This window comes from Colletotrichum navitas (genome assembly GCF_030913465.1).
Source record: "Colletotrichum navitas strain CBS 125086 chromosome Unknown LY79scaffold_11, whole genome shotgun sequence".
NCBI lineage: Eukaryota > Fungi > Ascomycota > Sordariomycetes > Glomerellales > Glomerellaceae > Colletotrichum > Colletotrichum navitas.
The window spans coordinates 457,356-473,185 of record NW_026850557.1 but is presented as its reverse complement, the minus strand read 5'-3'; the positions used below and the strand labels follow the sequence as shown (position 1 = coordinate 473,185).

Below are 15,830 nucleotides of genomic sequence, written 5' to 3'. Positions count from 1 at the left end.
AGGGACTACATATATCTAGGCCCTGGTCATGCCGCAACACCATGTAGCAACTGTTTACCCTCGCAAATTAAAGAAAAAAACAAGGGATATCCCCTGGTCCTGGCGTGTGGCCATGAACCCTAAACACCTCGCTGATAAAAGACTTGGTATAATAACACTGTTGTGCAGTTTTCCTTGAACATGGCCCTGCCACTGGAGAACGACACCCGCCTCTCAGAATTTCTCTTCTCAGCCAACACAACTTCAATCCCATACTCCTGCATCCATCATTCCTTCAAAGTTCAAACCGCTGACAAAGGCGCCGCCCAGACCATGGCTCTGTTGCTGTTGTCGCTGTCGTCTCTCGATGACTTTTTGCTCCTCCTCCTCCTTGGTCCTCGCAAGGTCAGCCTCAATGTCGAACATCCCGATAAACTCATTGACGTCACGCAGAATGTCGGCAACGTCATCCAATGCCGACTCCTGGGTCTCGGCGTTCGTCGGTAAGGATATTTCTCCAGGACACGTGGTTGCTTCAGGGGCCGGAGGTGCTCTGAGAGAGTCTGCTGCGACAAAGGCCTCCGCCATGGCCATGGGTGCCGGACTTTCAAGAAACTGCTGGGACGCGGACGGCAGGAGATGGTGGTGAAGCTTCCTGCGTCGCGAAACAGCCTTGAAATGATTCTGGAAAATCTTCAGGCACTGATCGTCGTCGCCGGTTGATACGTCAGCCACTGCTGTCTCTGGTGGAGGAGATAAGGCTCTAGGGCCCGTCGGAGTTTGGGGGCACCGGCCCTCTCCATTGTCGTTTTCGTCGGGCATCGGTGCCCACCTGACTCGTTTAAAAGGCCTTGGCGAATTTCCCCAGGGGTTATCGGTCGTCGCCGCGATGAGGTTTTGAGTGCTGGGTAGGTGGCCGTCACTCAAGCGGATCTTTTTGGACCGGCGGTGAGGTTGTTCTGGTGAAGGAGACATGAATTTCGCAAAAGACTTGATGCAAAGAATCGGCGCAGGAGAGCTTGGACTGGCGATATCGGCGACGGCAGCAGCATGTTGAGTATCGGGAGCACGATCGGCAACAAGCGCATCGGAATTCACAGAGACTGGAGGTGGAGGTGCGAGCGGAGATGGCGAGACCGGTGTTGCGACGGCAAAAACACTAGACAGTAAAGCTGCTTGCGCGGTCTGACGAATTCTCTCAGGACTCGCAGTCCAGGGACTCTGGCAGCTGGGATCCACAAAGCTCCCATGGCCGTCTTCGGTAGGGAGTTGTTGCTGCTGAGGCAGAGCCATAGCTGGCACGTCTGCCTTCCATGGACTCTGTTGGGAGGCCGGTACCGCGGGACTATCTCCTTCACCGATGATCTTCTTGATTCTTGAGTCGTCGCGAATACGCGACGTTCCAGCCTCTGACTGAGGATCGATATTCATGGACCCTGATGCAGGTTCCCTTTCCACTTCAGCCGTCAATGGTGTTGTTGGAAGGTCATGGGTTGGAGCTCCTCCGCCAATAGAGGCCTCAACGTTGCCCAAGTGTTGCCGACCCTCGTCAGACCTACTGACAGGACTGCTTACGGTGAAATGGCTCGGCTTTGACCAAGGACTTTGGGGGAGGGTCTTCGACATGGTGCTATGCTGTGAAGTCGGAGGTGGAGGCGCGGACTGGGTTGCCATCGGAAGTCGACTGGTTGGTGTTGGTGGTAGCGAAGTGCGGCCGACATCGTTGCTTAGTTTTTTGTTCTGCTCTTCCTGAGAGACAGAATGGGCAACAATAGTTGATTCGTGGTCTGATCCCTCAGTCCTCACTTCGGCGACATCCTGCTTAGTTGTCGGGCTCGGTTGGGTAAGTTCCGGTTGCTTAAGCCCTCTGATGGGCGTATGGTTTGTAGCAACCAAGGTATCTTCGGTGTAGCCAGTAGCCGATTTTTCACTTGAATGTGCTGACTGCGGCCTGTCGTTTTCCACTTCACCTTCCGTCGCTTGCTCCACAACCAGCTCCATATTTTCCTTTGGGGACCCTCGGTGGTGTTCATTGCTCTCCGCACGGGATTCGGGAAAAGTCGCTTTGGTGTCATCTGCCATACATGTGTCCCCATCCAGGTCAGGTAACTCGGCGCGAGAGTCCGTCTCGGAGGAATCCGTGGAAGACAGCGAAGAGACCCGCTCAAGGGACATTCTTGGTGTAGGGCTCAGTTGCGTAATGCCTGGAGTATGTGCCCGGGGTCTGGCGCGGAACAAAAAGCTTTCATCCTGCTGAGTCTCGAACTCGTCACCACTACGGGTTGCTTGTTCAATCATAGCCGCGCTACTACTTCGAAGCCTGGACCCGAATGTGGCTCTTCCCGGCGTTGTCACTGGCTTTTTAGAAGACTCCGGAGTCTGGAAGGGCGTACTTAAAGGCGCTGGCATCTCTGGAGAAGAATTCCGTTTGTCGCAAGCCTGTGACGACAACCGCTGCGAAGATCGAGCTGTAACAGCAAGCGATGCTTTGTGCGGTGACGATGAGCTGGCCCCAGGGCTCTCCAAGCTTTTCCTGCCGGCTTCCGCAGCCATGATGATATCTTGTTGCTTTTGACGAGACGGCGTTCTCGGATCCGACAGTTCTCGATGTAGGCTTGGTGTATTACGTTGGGGCCTGACAGAAGGCCGTTCCAGATCGTGCACCCTGCCGGCCTTTCGACGTTTATGGTCATCTCTTTTGAGCCACTCCGACCCTACTGGGCGACGTTTGCGTTGAGACCGATGTTGAGATTGAGAAAGCGAGGCATCAAATGACCAGGTAGGTTCCTCCGTTCTGCTTGCCGATTCGGCGGTGCTCCTCCATGATTCGACTCTTTGGAGGTCCTCTTCTTCCAGGAAGGGATGTGGGGTAATGTCAACTTGGTCAAGGCTTCGCGGACTCGGCAAGTGGCAAGATGTCGGGCTTCCACCGTTCTGCGTTTCGAGAATTTCGGGTTCAGGATCTGAAGTGATTTCTGACAGATGCTCCGGCGCAGCCTTTTTGGTGGATGACACTGGCGCCGTTCTCCTTCTGGATTGCCATGGATTGACCCAGCCTTTGGCGTCGGGGCCTTCAAAAGGCCCTCTGAGAACAGTTGTGAGCAAGACAGGTGTATGGCCTTGCAGAAACCGAATGGCAGCTTTCTCGTATCGGGATTTCCTCTCGTCGGGGTTGTCGTAGTGTTCGTCGTCGGAGCCTGCATACAGGACTTCGGCTTCGTCATGAGGTGCCTCGCAGTATATGGGTTCGTCGTCCAAGCATCGGACTCTCCATCCTTCCTCGAGATCCATTGGTGCGGTATGTAGTGGATACTTCTAGCACGAAGGTCGTTTACTGCGTTGACGAAATCAAACAGAGGCAAGAGATGCTGTAGCGCTGCGGTCGCACTGGCGCCGGGCGTTGATCCGGGTTGTGGTCGGCGGTCGTTGCGAAAGCGGAAGCCCCTAGCCCACCAAACCAAACTGTACAAACAACATAGTCGTTGAAAGGTGGACAAAGAGGAACGATGCCTTGCGATATCTGGTGGGTCGCGGACCTGTGCACGTTCACCAGGCGACGCGATGGATCGCGTCTAGAGCTGGGGCTCCACGTGATATCGCGTTTAAATGGGTTTTGTGTGGCGCGTGGAGAACAAACGTGACTAATGAATCAAATGCACGGAGTAAATATGCGTATGAAGTGAAGACCCCCACTACCCGATACAGTGATAGGCGCTAATCGGGAGATCGGGGAATTTTGGGTCACGGTCATGGCCTGGCCGGATCTTAGTGTGGCCTGTGGCGGTTGACACAGCAACATGGTGCCTGCCAATCAGCATAACACTGAATTGGGGTATGTTTATTCTGGGAAACAGCCCTGGACAAGTTCGATTGTCATAACGCGATCGCGTTCCCCACGAAACTACCACCGCCTCGTTTTCACCCTCACATCACGACTGACTAACCCTCACCGCAGGCAGCGGAGGCAACAGAGGCGCGTTCGCCAGCAGTCTCTTCGTCTTTTTCTATAGCCCATCACGATATTGCATTTTATCTTATCCTTCTGCATTTTCAACCCTGCGACCTTGGCAGTGCAACTGCTCTCGTAAACACAACTCAATCGCGACAACAAACACCCCGCAAACCGCGACCTCGTTCCCCGAACCATCTACCACCTGCTCGATGGACTGTTTATAGTCCAGGATATCCCTATACCTCGATCGCATCGGCCACAGCAATATGGCTCATGCCTGGCTCGATTCCTTGTCGGAGGATTGGCCGTCACAAGCTGGCTCTGAGACTTCTCCGTCCTCCCAGTTGCCGCCTCTGAAGCCGACCGAGAACAACAAAACTCCAAACGCAAAGGGACCCGGCAGTCGCATACCGCTCCCCGTCAGTAAGATACGACCTTCGAGCGCCGGAACCAGCGACAAGAGCCCCGGTGTTCTGAGCGAACGGAGTTTCAATAATATCAACCTTCCTCTCTCCCAACGGCGCCCTTCGAAGCTGTCCCGCGAGATCAAACCCGACGCGCAATCGCGGCAAACCAGTCGCGCTCTCTCGGCATCTACAAACGGCTCTGTGGTCCATAATACGGTACACCGCAAGTCTTTCCAGTCATCGCCATTGAGGGGTTCCGCCGACACCCCAGAATGGAAACGCAGACTAGTCTATGGAGACATAGGCTACGGCGAACAGAGAGATCTCTTCTGTTCGGCAGCCGCCGGTCTCGAGAATATGTTCAAGCCGCCCTCACCTCACCCTGACAGCACCTTGGCTGATCAGAGCGTACGACAAAATACCACCATGCCCTCAAGCCCTCCGTTCTTCCGGCTCCAGGATCTGGACGCAGACAAGGACGACGACGACGAGTCGGATGGGAGAAGCCAAATGGATCCAAGCCCGAGCCCGAGCCCTAGGATTCGCCCGCCTCACATCACTTTCAAACCATCGACTGACGACTCCATCCAACAGAGCAAGTTGACCGAATCCAGTCCGCAGCGTGGTTGCTACACCGAAGAACCGAGCCTCGCGACCTCCGCGTCGGGCCTGGCACCGCTAAACGACGCGTCGCGGAAGACCAGTGGGCAAAGCGTCGTTCGGAATGAAGATTTTAGTCCCATCGTTCTCACGCTCTCACGCCAAAAGGAGAATGAAGGAAACACCAATCCTGCGCCAGTCGGGCTTCCCGTCGACCAGCTTCAAGAACGGCTCGAGAAACTACAGATCGATCAGATGCTGCTAGACTCGCAAGGCGAGCTCAGGTTTGACGCAGACGGTACCCTCGATGATACCGAAAGCGACAGGATAGAGACAACCGAGGAGTACGCAAGACGTGGAGGCTTCCTCAACATACGTCGTGGAGGTACATCCGGTGACGGGTCCTTTAGATACCGGGGTTTGAGTCCTGGAATGGGCGTCGATACATCGGAGATGCTCCCTGAAGAGTCCCTTCAGGCTAGCACTCCCAAGCAGTTCCCAAGCGTCAGAACACCTGGCCGCCCGCAATTAGGAACTCAAAGTCCCCTGCCTCTGCGCGCACCAAAGCCCAGCCCCGAAAAGCCCGGAACAGCTGGAACTAGCAGCACGAGTCCCCTGAAGCTCTTTGGGCCCTACGACACGTTCACGAATCAGACGCTTCTGCGACGCATCAGCCAATTTGAGGAACAAATGTCGGCATCCTCACGTCAATCCCTCAGTGGCGAGTTCTTAAAGCAGGGTGGAAGACGACGACCCCATACCGCTCCAGGCGATTACTTGTCCGCTCCAGCACAACAAACAGCTACAAGCTCTCGTTCTATCAGTCAATTTGGGGCTGGTGACCTCGAAGGCTATCGATTCAACCAAGATCTCTCCATCCGGCTCGAGGAGGAATCTCATTTTTACGAAGACGAGGAAGAATCGGAACACGTACCCGACCATGATGATGATGATGATGATGATGATGGTGGTGGTCGTGAGGGATCTGTTCTGCGATTTGATCTCGTTCCTGGCTCACCGATACCCGATGAAGCCTCAATGTTCGTTCCTCGAAAACGTGCAAAGTCAGGAACCACGACGGCTTCGTCTTCAAAACATACCCCTTCAACCAGCGATGGAAGCGTACCGAAAGTCCAATTTGCTGGATCCGCCGCGTTCATGCTGGGAACACCCCAGAGACGTGATACGGGCTCGGAAGGGAAGCGACCCCGCACCTCACCATCCAAAGATCCAACACCCAAGCGCAGGAGGACGCTCCACAAGTCCGACATTGCGTATGGGCGGGAAGAGAGCTATGCACTCCTGGATACTGTTCAAGAAACCCATGCTTTGATGCAGAGCATGATGGGCAAAAAACGCAAGGATGCTCGCCCGGGGAGTTTACAACAAAGAGCCCACCCCGCCGTCCTTGCCACACGCCATATCCTTCGGCCACGGACGCCAACCCCAAGTTCGAGATCCTCGCTTCAACCAGGAGAGTTTCCCTTTGAGGACGATTTGCTTGACAAACAGCTGGATGAGCAGCCCCAACGGCGGACTCCTCACCGTGGATCTCAATTCACCTCAAGTGCGAATGATCGTAGTGCGACCATTGACTCAGATCGCAAGCCCTCTATCAGGACCCAAGATTTTCTGGATGAGGCGGGCAAGATCATGGCCATGATCCGAAATGGAGCCAAAGCTCCGAGTGGCTTGACGAGCGTGGAGGAATCTGATGCGGAATACGGCGAGCCAAGCCCAGCTATCGACGAAGATTTGTACGATGACTCAACTAGGGAGCCACTCTCACGGCCCCCAAGCCGAGAAGGAAAGCCAGTGCAAAGAGCGCCACAACGACAGGACAACCCAGAGATCCTCGACTACCTCAAGAAGTACCAGGAGCTTAGTGATATGGGAGACGTCATTACATCATCGCTGAGGTCTATGAGTGAAGCACAGGACGCCATGCGAGCTGCACAGGAGGTCGAGCGTCAACTTGAAGAGAGGAACCGCAACAGGAACAGCCATATTGACCTTCAATACCTCGGAGGAGACGAGACTATTAGCGATCCTCCCAATATCCGCATCAGCGCAAACCCGAACAGGCAACGAGTCGATGCTGATGGCTTCCGCGACTTTGAGACCCACTCGTCTGGTGCGTCTACCACCCACACCATGCACACGACTTCGTCTCGAGGTTCCGAGTCGCGAAAAACCATCGCGCCGCAGAGTGTTTCGCATTTGATACCAGACCAGGTTGGCAGCATGTACCTTGATCGTCAACAAAACATATGGATCAAGCGCAAGGGCGGAAGCATTCGACCTAGAAGCTCGCATGTCATCCCATCCGAGGACAGTGAGGATGATCCATTTGCAAGCATTCCTGACCTGTCCGTCGACATCACGAAGGAGATGCAGCATTTGCGACAGGTGACGGCACAAAAAGAGGCGGAGGAACGAGAAGCGAACATAACACAGTCGCCCAGGAGCTCTCTGAATACGCCTAGGAGCGCATCTGGAAGGGGCTTTGTGACGTTGTCACCCGATGCAGCGCTACCCCAAGATATCGGGTTGCAAGCAAGGACAGAGTTCAGAAAGCTCGGGACCAAAGCAGCAAGTGATGGAGACGTGGAGCATGAGATACAACTCGACGAGGATCGCGTCATCGACTCGTCCCCCTCCCGCAGGCGGATGACCATATCGTTCTCTTCGCCGATCGCCTCCGTCATCCAAGACGTCGTCGCCGAAGACATCGATAGTCTCGAAGACGATGAGGGTAGCTTCGTGGACGCAGAGTTTCTCCCGGAAGAATCCAAGCGAAGCAAGTACCAGAGCCTGACGAAAGCCGCGCGACGAAACCTGTTGCAGCCACGCCCACGTACTGCCCCAGCTCGTGGTCCATCGAGGCAATTTTCGTTGCGTGGTCAATCCTTCGTTCCGCGCCCCGTTTCCCGAATTGACGAACGAGACGAGGATAGTGTGGTAGGAGGCAATGCCGATGAACGACAGATCAGCATTTTGGCCGATAACAGTGCCCTCAGCCACGTGTCTCGAGACAAGCAAGACAAGAGTTTGAGCTTCATCATCAAAACTCCGGGCAAGACAAGAATGGGCGGTCTTTACCCAGACGCAGGCGCATTCATCGCCCACAACGTTGGCAACCTGTCGCTCAGCCCGATGTCCGATTTCACCATGAACCACCACGAGAAGTCATTCGGCTTCGAAGTCAGCTACGTTGTCGACAATCAACGTCTTGTCACTGGCGATGGCTCTAAAAAGGTTATGTCCATGACAGTCCGGGATCTCGTCGACCGTTTGACGGAGATCGAACCGTTTGAGCCATACTGGGAGGACTTCACGGAACTCGACATGAGTGAAAAGCGGCTATCGAGCCTCCACATGTTGGATGAGTTTTGCGGGCGGTTGGTGAGCCTCGATGCGTCAAACAACGCTCTTTGCCACCTGGATGGAGTACCTGCCTCAGTGAGGCAGCTCAAGATGACGCACAACATGTTGACGGAGCTGACATCGTGGGATCACCTCGCCAACTTGCAATACGTTGACATCTCCAACAATGACCTGTCCAGTCTCTCGGCCCTGAAGAACCTTGTCCATCTTCGTAGCTTGCGAGCTGACAACAACAAGCTCACTTCGCTGGACGGCTTGGACCAGCACGATGCGCTCCTGACGCTCCGGGCACGCAACAACCTGATCGAGGTGGCTGATTTCGAAGGCACCAAGCTTCATCGATTGACGGAGCTGGATCTGGTTGGAAACAAGGTGACGGGGATCCGGAATGCCGGTCAGCTTTCGTCTTTGCAGACCCTCAAACTCTCCAAGAACCGCCTGGAAAGCTTCACCGCCGAAGATGCGCAAGGGCTGGACGGACTACGGTATCTCGACCTCAGCGACAATGACATTATTGACCTGGACATTAGTCGCTTGCCAGCCGTCCGCCTGCTTCACGCGGACAGGAACCGCATCAACAAAATCACCGGATTCACCAAGGCCCGGCACTTGGATAGTCTTTCGTTAAGGGAGCAGCGCAGCGATGCTCAACTGGACCTTTCCTTCCTTTCCTCGGCTTACGAGGTGCGGAAACTGTTCCTGTCCGGCAACTACATTGGCACGTTTGAGCCCAAGGTCGATTTTCTCAACCTACAACTGCTCGAACTGGCCAACTGTGGACTAAGGTTCTTGCCGGAAGGAGTCGGACAGCTGATGCCAAATTTGCGGTCGCTGAACCTTAATTTCAACGCGGTTTCGGACCTCTCACCCATTCGATTCATTCCCCGGCTCAAGAAGCTTCTTGTGGCCGGAAACCGGCTGTCGGACTCGACGACAGTGACGGAGCTTTTGACGGACTTCCCGCACCTGACGCAATTGGACTTGCGGGACAATCCGATTACCCAGGGCTTTTACCCGCCAGTGCACGTTATGATATCAGCGGACCGAGGCCATGTCGCCGACCCGTTCACTCTACCCGAGGCCGATCCGGAGAGGGACGCGGTGTTTGCCAGGCGGCTGGATGAGACGACTCGGCTCCGGCGCCGACTGTACCAGGTTGTTTTCGTGGGATGTTGCAAGAAGCTGAAGCTTTTGGATGGACTACCCGTCAAACGGCAGCATATGCTTGCGCGCGACCCATCATTTCAGGCGTTGGTGAAAGAGGGGCTTTTGCCCAGCGACGTTGCCCAGGTCCCGACTTGTTCTCCAGCAGAAAGGCCGGCCGAGATCCCGGCCCGGACTCCGGTTACGCCACGAGCACCAGCTCCCGTCTCGGCCCAGGCGGACGAGAGTAGCCGATGGAACGCAGAAGACAGCTTCGCTTAATGTGGCGGCATTGTAACAACAGCGGAGGGCAAAAGCAACAAAAAGGCGTTTGCAGCGCAGCACGGGGTTTGGTATTTTTTCATATTGGACATTTTCGTTTTTCTTTTGGGCAAAGGAGTGGCGTCTTGGTAATGATTAGGGGAAAAAGGGAAGCCGGTATCATTAATGACGACACGAAGGCAGCATTGTACGAATACAACCAGTAGAGAGCATTGGTTCAGGAAGATGGTAGAGAATACAGACTCTGTATATGCGATGCGGCATTGATTTAGATCACCATGGATGTTGCTGTCAAAGTGGATATGAATGGGAGGCCATATATCGGCCGTGATCCGAGTGCTCGGATGTTGGGTGACCCACTCCGTTTCTTCACTGCCGAGCCGAAGCCTCACTCCGGCAGGATCAGGTCCCACAGCCTGGGTGGTGGATAGACCCTGGGAGAAAATGACGAGGCGACGACGGTCTCGTGTTCCATTGTCAGGGGACCACACGACTCGGTAAGTCTAAGTGAGTGAGTGAGTGTGTGTGTGTGTGTCCTGAATCGCCACTTCATGCCCGGCAAAATTCTTTCGGTTTCAAGGGGAGATTATCTCTCAACGCAACACCCCCCTGATGACAAGTGTTCCTCTACGGACAAGGCGATGCGGACGCCTCTGGGCCAGCTCGTTCTGGCAAAAGACCAATTTTCTTGGAAGAGTTGGAAACGGCATCGCGCGGCGGGTCGGGGTGGTTGAAATAGGCAATGCGCCCCCCCTGAGGTAATCTCAGGGCGGCCACTCACACAGCAATTAGGTTAGTTGCGCTGCATATCCCGCGTGCCGAACATACGGCGATCGGAGCCCAATGCCACGGTAGAAGACAAAATGAAATAAGAATGAAATAAGATGCATAAATTGGGCGAGTGCATGCCCGACGTGCATCGGCAATCCGCACGCGAAAAAAAAAAAAAAAAAAGAAAAAAAAAGTAGATCATCTACGGGCAGGGGGCCTTTACGTTCTCGGGGTCCCCCCCATCCATTCATTCATCCATCAGTCCGTCCATTCCTTGGACGAGACTGAGATGCCCGTGGCGTGCAAGATCCAGGGATGGGACGAAAAAAGCACAACAGACAGCACATCAGACAGATTGCGTGAAGCGTCCGTCACGGTAGGCGCGCTGGGTGGAGGGGATTGCCTGCGTCCCCGAGGCGCTTGGAGGGAGGGCGGGGGCGGAACTTCGTGAGCTCTCTTACTGTTGTTTTATTCTTCTCCATTCTTCCATCAGGGTTGGGCCCGGTAATGAGATGTGTATTATTAGGCGTTTTGGGGCCGAAACAACCAGTTGTTCTCTTCTCTCTCCCTCCCTCCCTCCAGGGTTCAGGGGAGGAAACTGGGCGAGAGGAAGAGAAGGCTAAAGAAAGGAAGAAGGAACTCCCTTGGAGACAGGGCGACAAGGGTGTGAGGGGGAATAGGGCTTACTTAATTGGGTAAGCTAGCGTCATTGGGCTCGAAGATAAATGGCTACCTAGGTACAATGTCCTCCGTACTACCAGTACCGGTATTAGTATGTAGAGTGAAAGAGTGAAAGGGGGGCATGCCATGGGATATGCATGGTATGCTATGGTATGCGTGCACCTTTTTGTTATGCGAATGCAAACACGATGAGTTGTAGCCGAGTCGATGAAACTGGATATCCATCCCCTGCACTGTGACCTCCTTTCTGTCTTGTCTTCTCTTCTCTCGCTGGCGTGACTTGTTCCTGTTGACATTTGGCTCATGTGGGCGCTTGCTACGGCAACTGGATAGGTACCTAGAGACCCAACGTACGGATACATGTTTACGTTTGGTTCCGTTCCCCAAAGTTAGTAAGTTTGTTGATGTGCATAAGGCACTGATGGGCGAGGGTTCTCTCCCCCCCCCTGGAAGACAACCGTCGAACTGGGCTGGAAGTGGATTTGGCAGTGGGTTGGCCGGTCGGTACGTACCCTGGGCTGCGCTAAGGTGGTGAGATTGGTGGTAATTTGAGCTGTGGGATGTACTCGTACCTGAGGCGATGGATGGAATCTGGATAGAAGCTGCGGGTAAAGTCCCCCCTTCCCTCACCCTCGTCCATCACTGGCGGTACGGACGCAATCTAACAGCTAGGTAGGTGTGCATGTACATGACCACCCGTTTATCCAGCGAAGGTACTTACCTACCTACACGTATCCGCCTGCCTAGGTACCCATCCGCCTGACCCACCCAGGCTTCGCCAGAGCAACCCGGAAAGCACAGCGCAGCACGGCACCAGCAGCACCCCAGAGAGACTTCGAGACCGAGACCCCCCTCCCCCCTGTCACGTCTGATGCTGCTCTGGGATTAGATTGCATAATGATATCGTGGTGCCCACACACTTTTGTCTACACGTCCCAATTCCGACCTCGACAATACAGTGCTTTCATTCTTCGCTTCCCTCTCCGCCTTTTCTGCGCTACGCTTCATTTTCTTTCCACACAACTTCACACTTACTTCTCCTCTTTTACCGCCCTTCAGCATCGCCTCCTACGACCTTTGCCAAAGTCTAAACCGTATCCTCGCCACCTGACACACACGACATATAGCAGCGCAACCTGCAGCGAATCTGCAGTGACACACCCCCTGCTGGCTTTTGTCGTAAACCATGACGTTTGGCGACATCATCGCCCGCCAACGATGGACTCCGAGCCGCCTTCCCTCCCCCTCGAGCGCTCCGTCTCCCAGCACAGCGCCACGTCCATAAGGAGCACTCGCTCTTCGGCCCTTCGAGTCAAACGATCCAAGCTGACCTCCCAACCCTCGAGCTCCGCAAGCTCCATCGCTGCCTCCGAGGACAAGTCCCTGACGAGCTTCCCCTCCATTCCTCCCGACTCCCCCACGCCCGAACACGCATTTCCCCCGGCCTCGCCCACCGCCTCGCCCCCGGAACCTGAGCCCCCCGCTACCGTTCGCAAGATCTCCGACACCAGGCCCAGTCCCATCTCTCTGCTGGGCGGCTTGGCTGGCGGCCCCTCTGCCGAGCACGCCGCACGCGACGCCCTGTTCGAGGACTCGCCCATCTCGACCCACAAGATCCCCGGCGCCCTCCACCACGCCGACGATGAGCACATCGGCCGCCTGATTGCCAGACACGGCGCCGTCGCACTCGTTAGGCAGGTTGCCACCGATTTGGCCCAGCGCGATGCCCAGATCGCCCAGCTGCGGAGGAAGGCCGATGAAAGAGAGAGGGCTCTGCGCAAGATCATACTAGAATGTGGGCTCTCTAACCTCGAACTAGAGACGAGGCTGAGGGCCGTTGAAAGCGAGGTCAAGACGACCCGCCCAGGTAACCGCAGAAACGAGAGCGGCCTCTCTGATCTCATGAGCGATGCCATGCAGGACACCGTCATCTACAATGTCTTTGGCCAAACCGAGGTCAGCGACGCCACAATCCGCGCCAGCAACCTGGCCACCTCCTCGAACCCCGACGGCAGGGGAACTGCGAGGGGCTGGAAGGATTACCTATGGGGCGGGTCGAGCAGGAAGGGCAGCGTGCCCAGCAGCGTCAACGGCGACGACTTGAGGCCCGCCACCATCCTAAGGACACAGTCAACCGCCGACAGGAGACCTGGCCTCCAGGACGACCTCTTCAGCCCGCCTAGCGAAGGCGTGCTTCCCGAGAGCGTCCCGCCTAGAACGCCGAGTCGAGCATCCAGCATCCAGTCTGGCCCCCCTGGTTCACGCAAGCCATCAACTTCAGTCGCAGCCAGTCTCATGAGGCTGGTGGCAGGTGGTGCCATCAACACGCGCGAGAGCGGCCCAAACCGCGGAAGGTCTAATAGCGCCACCCATCCGCAGTCGACCGCGCGAGCGTCCTCAGCCTCGAGTGCCAAGACCACACAGTCAAGCAGAGCAGTCTCGACACAGGGCGGTCCCAAGGCCCTCATGGCCATGCGCAGGACGGCCACCAACCTCAACTCTCTCCAGCCCGCCACCGCTACTAGGACACAGCCGCAAGACAGATGGGACGCAATGTTGAGCCCGACGAATACCACGGGCAACCGACAAGAAAGTTACGGTCCCGTCGAGATGGATGCGATTCTCCCCCCCGAGACTCAGCCTCCAACCCTGACACATATTTACAACAACTACATCGGCAGCGAGTACCTCACTGACCGCTTTGGCTTCATCTATGACCAGCGTAGGAAGAAGAGGCAGCGCGAGGCTGCACAGATGGCTCACCACTTAAAGCAGGGAAGCCGCGCCGAGATGCTCTCCAACGGACGGTCCGATCTGTCCTCGCCGATGATCGAAGAAGAGGAGGTTCCGAGCCCCTTAAGTGGCGAAGACGGACCAGACAGCCCGTCGTCGGCGGAGGAACGCGCAGGCGAGGGGGGGAGGTCCAAGAAGTGGCAAGATTACCTCAAGCTAGCAACGTTCCCGACCGAGCTCTTGTCTCACACCCCCGCCCTCAGCGCGCCGTCTCTTGAAGTGCTAGAAGGTGGCGAGCTGGGAACGAAGTCGCCCGGTCTCATCACTGCCGACGAGCGGGGCTTCGTTCCCATTGCGAGCACTACTACGTCCGTCATCGACAGCGATGCGACCCCTCCTGTTGAGACGGATGCGACAGGAGGAACGGTGGTCAGGGACGATACGGAGCCGGTGAAGCTTCTTCTCCAGCATATGGGCGACCTGCACGATTCCTTGCAGAGAGTAAAGGCCGCTCGCTGGAACGAGTTCTTGCGCAAAGTGAGGGCCGAGAGGAAGCGAGACGGCGAGGCTGCAGCGGCAGCGGCAGCGGCCCTTGCCGAAGCTCGCTACGAGCGCCCGGCAGTGAATCTGCCTGAAGCTGCCTTCGCCGACGGCGAACTGATTGGCATCACTGGCCTTGGAATCAAGGGCAAAGTTGGACGCGCTAAGAGAACCGAGCTAAGGAACTTGGTTCTCGGTGGAATCCCGGTCAACTTGCGTGCAAAGGTCTGGTCGGAGTGCTCAGGTGCAAACACGCTGCGCGTTCCTGGATACTACCAGGACATCATCGCGCGGTCCGACAAGGACGACGACCCGACCGCTGTGTCCCAGATCGAGATGGACATCAACCGCACGCTGACGGACAACATCTTCTTCCGAAAAGGGCCGGGCGTGTCGAAGCTGAAGGAGGTCCTCAGAGCCTACGCCCGCCGGAACCCGGAGGTCGGTTACTGCCAGGGCATGAATCTCATCGCGGCCAACCTGCTGCTGATCATGCCGTCCGCAGAGGACGCCTTCTGGATTCTGACCAGCATCATCGAGAACATCTTGCCGTCGGGCTACTACGACCACAGCCTCCTCGCGTCGCGTGCGGACCAGCAAGTCTTGCGCCGGTATGTGGCGGACGTGCTTCCGAAGCTATCGCAGCACCTGGACGACCTCAGCATCGAGCTCGAGGCGCTCACGTTCCAGTGGTTCCTGAGCGTCTTTACCGACTGCCTCTGCGCCGAGGCGCTCTTCCGCGTCTGGGACGTGGTGCTATGCATGAACGATGGGAGCACCTTTCTGTTCCAGGTGGCGCTCGCGTTGCTCAAGCTCAACGAGCCGCAGCTCCTGCAGTGCGATACGCCGGCGAGCGTGTACACGTACATCAACCGCCAGATGACCAACCACGCCATCAGTATTGATAACATGATCAAGGCCTCGGATGGCCTGAGGAAGGAGGTTAAGCGCGAGGACGTCGAGGCTCGCCGGGACAAGGCCATCCAGACAGAGAAGGACGCAGCGAGGCGGAGAGAGGAGATTGACGCGGCGAAAAAGACCGGCAAGGTTAATGGCAACGGCAACGGTAACGGGCACGACGGCGGACACGAGGAGAGCGAGGCAGCAACGCCGGGGTTGGATCTACGAGACCCGATGCCAATGGAGCAAGAGGATCAGACGTGAAGGACTCGGTCGGTAAGGGACAAGCAACGGTCCGCGGACAGGTGAAGAAGGGAAGGCGATGATGCATTTCAGGTGTTTTAAATGGATGTCCATGATACCCCCTCTGTCCGATTGGGAAGGCACACAAGAATAGCGTCCTTTTTTTGTTAATCATACAATACACAATTCTTTTTTTTTTAAATAAAAAAAAA

At 55.9% G+C, this 15,830-nt stretch overlaps 3 protein-coding genes across 3 annotated transcripts; 2 read left to right on the top strand and 1 right to left on the bottom strand.

Annotated features, from left to right (window-relative positions):
* Positions 1-243: 243 nt before the first annotated feature.
* Positions 244-3,522, bottom strand: LY79DRAFT_626392 (protamine P1; the record flags this gene model as incomplete). Its single annotated transcript, XM_060562108.1, has 2 exons — positions 1,795-3,522; positions 244-1,299 (listed from the first exon to the last, which is right to left on the bottom strand). The coding sequence occupies exons 1-2, from the start codon at positions 3,268-3,270 to the stop codon at positions 244-246; spliced, it is 2,532 nt and encodes an 843-aa protein (XP_060417534.1). The 5' UTR covers positions 3,271-3,522.
* A 352-nt stretch (positions 3,523-3,874) lies between these two features.
* LY79DRAFT_543876 (WD repeat domain-containing protein) lies at positions 3,875-10,013 on the top strand. The gene has a single exon (XM_060557087.1). The coding sequence runs from the start codon at positions 4,198-4,200 to the stop codon at positions 9,748-9,750; it is 5,553 nt and encodes a 1,850-aa protein (XP_060417533.1). The 5' UTR covers positions 3,875-4,197; the 3' UTR covers positions 9,751-10,013.
* Positions 10,014-12,150: 2,137 nt separating this feature from the next.
* On the top strand, positions 12,151-15,795 carry LY79DRAFT_543875 (TBC domain-containing protein). The gene has a single exon (XM_060557086.1). The coding sequence runs from the start codon at positions 12,421-12,423 to the stop codon at positions 15,637-15,639; it is 3,219 nt and encodes a 1,072-aa protein (XP_060417532.1). The 5' UTR covers positions 12,151-12,420; the 3' UTR covers positions 15,640-15,795.
* Positions 15,796-15,830: the final 35 nt, after the last annotated feature.

What these genes read in the sequence shown, in the direction of transcription:
- LY79DRAFT_543876 (XM_060557087.1), top strand. Translation starts at nt 4,198, where the DNA reads ATGGCTCATGCCTGGCTCGATTCCTTGTCGGAGGATTGGCCGTCACAA.
- LY79DRAFT_543875 (XM_060557086.1), top strand. Translation starts at nt 12,421, where the DNA reads ATGGACTCCGAGCCGCCTTCCCTCCCCCTCGAGCGCTCCGTCTCCCAG.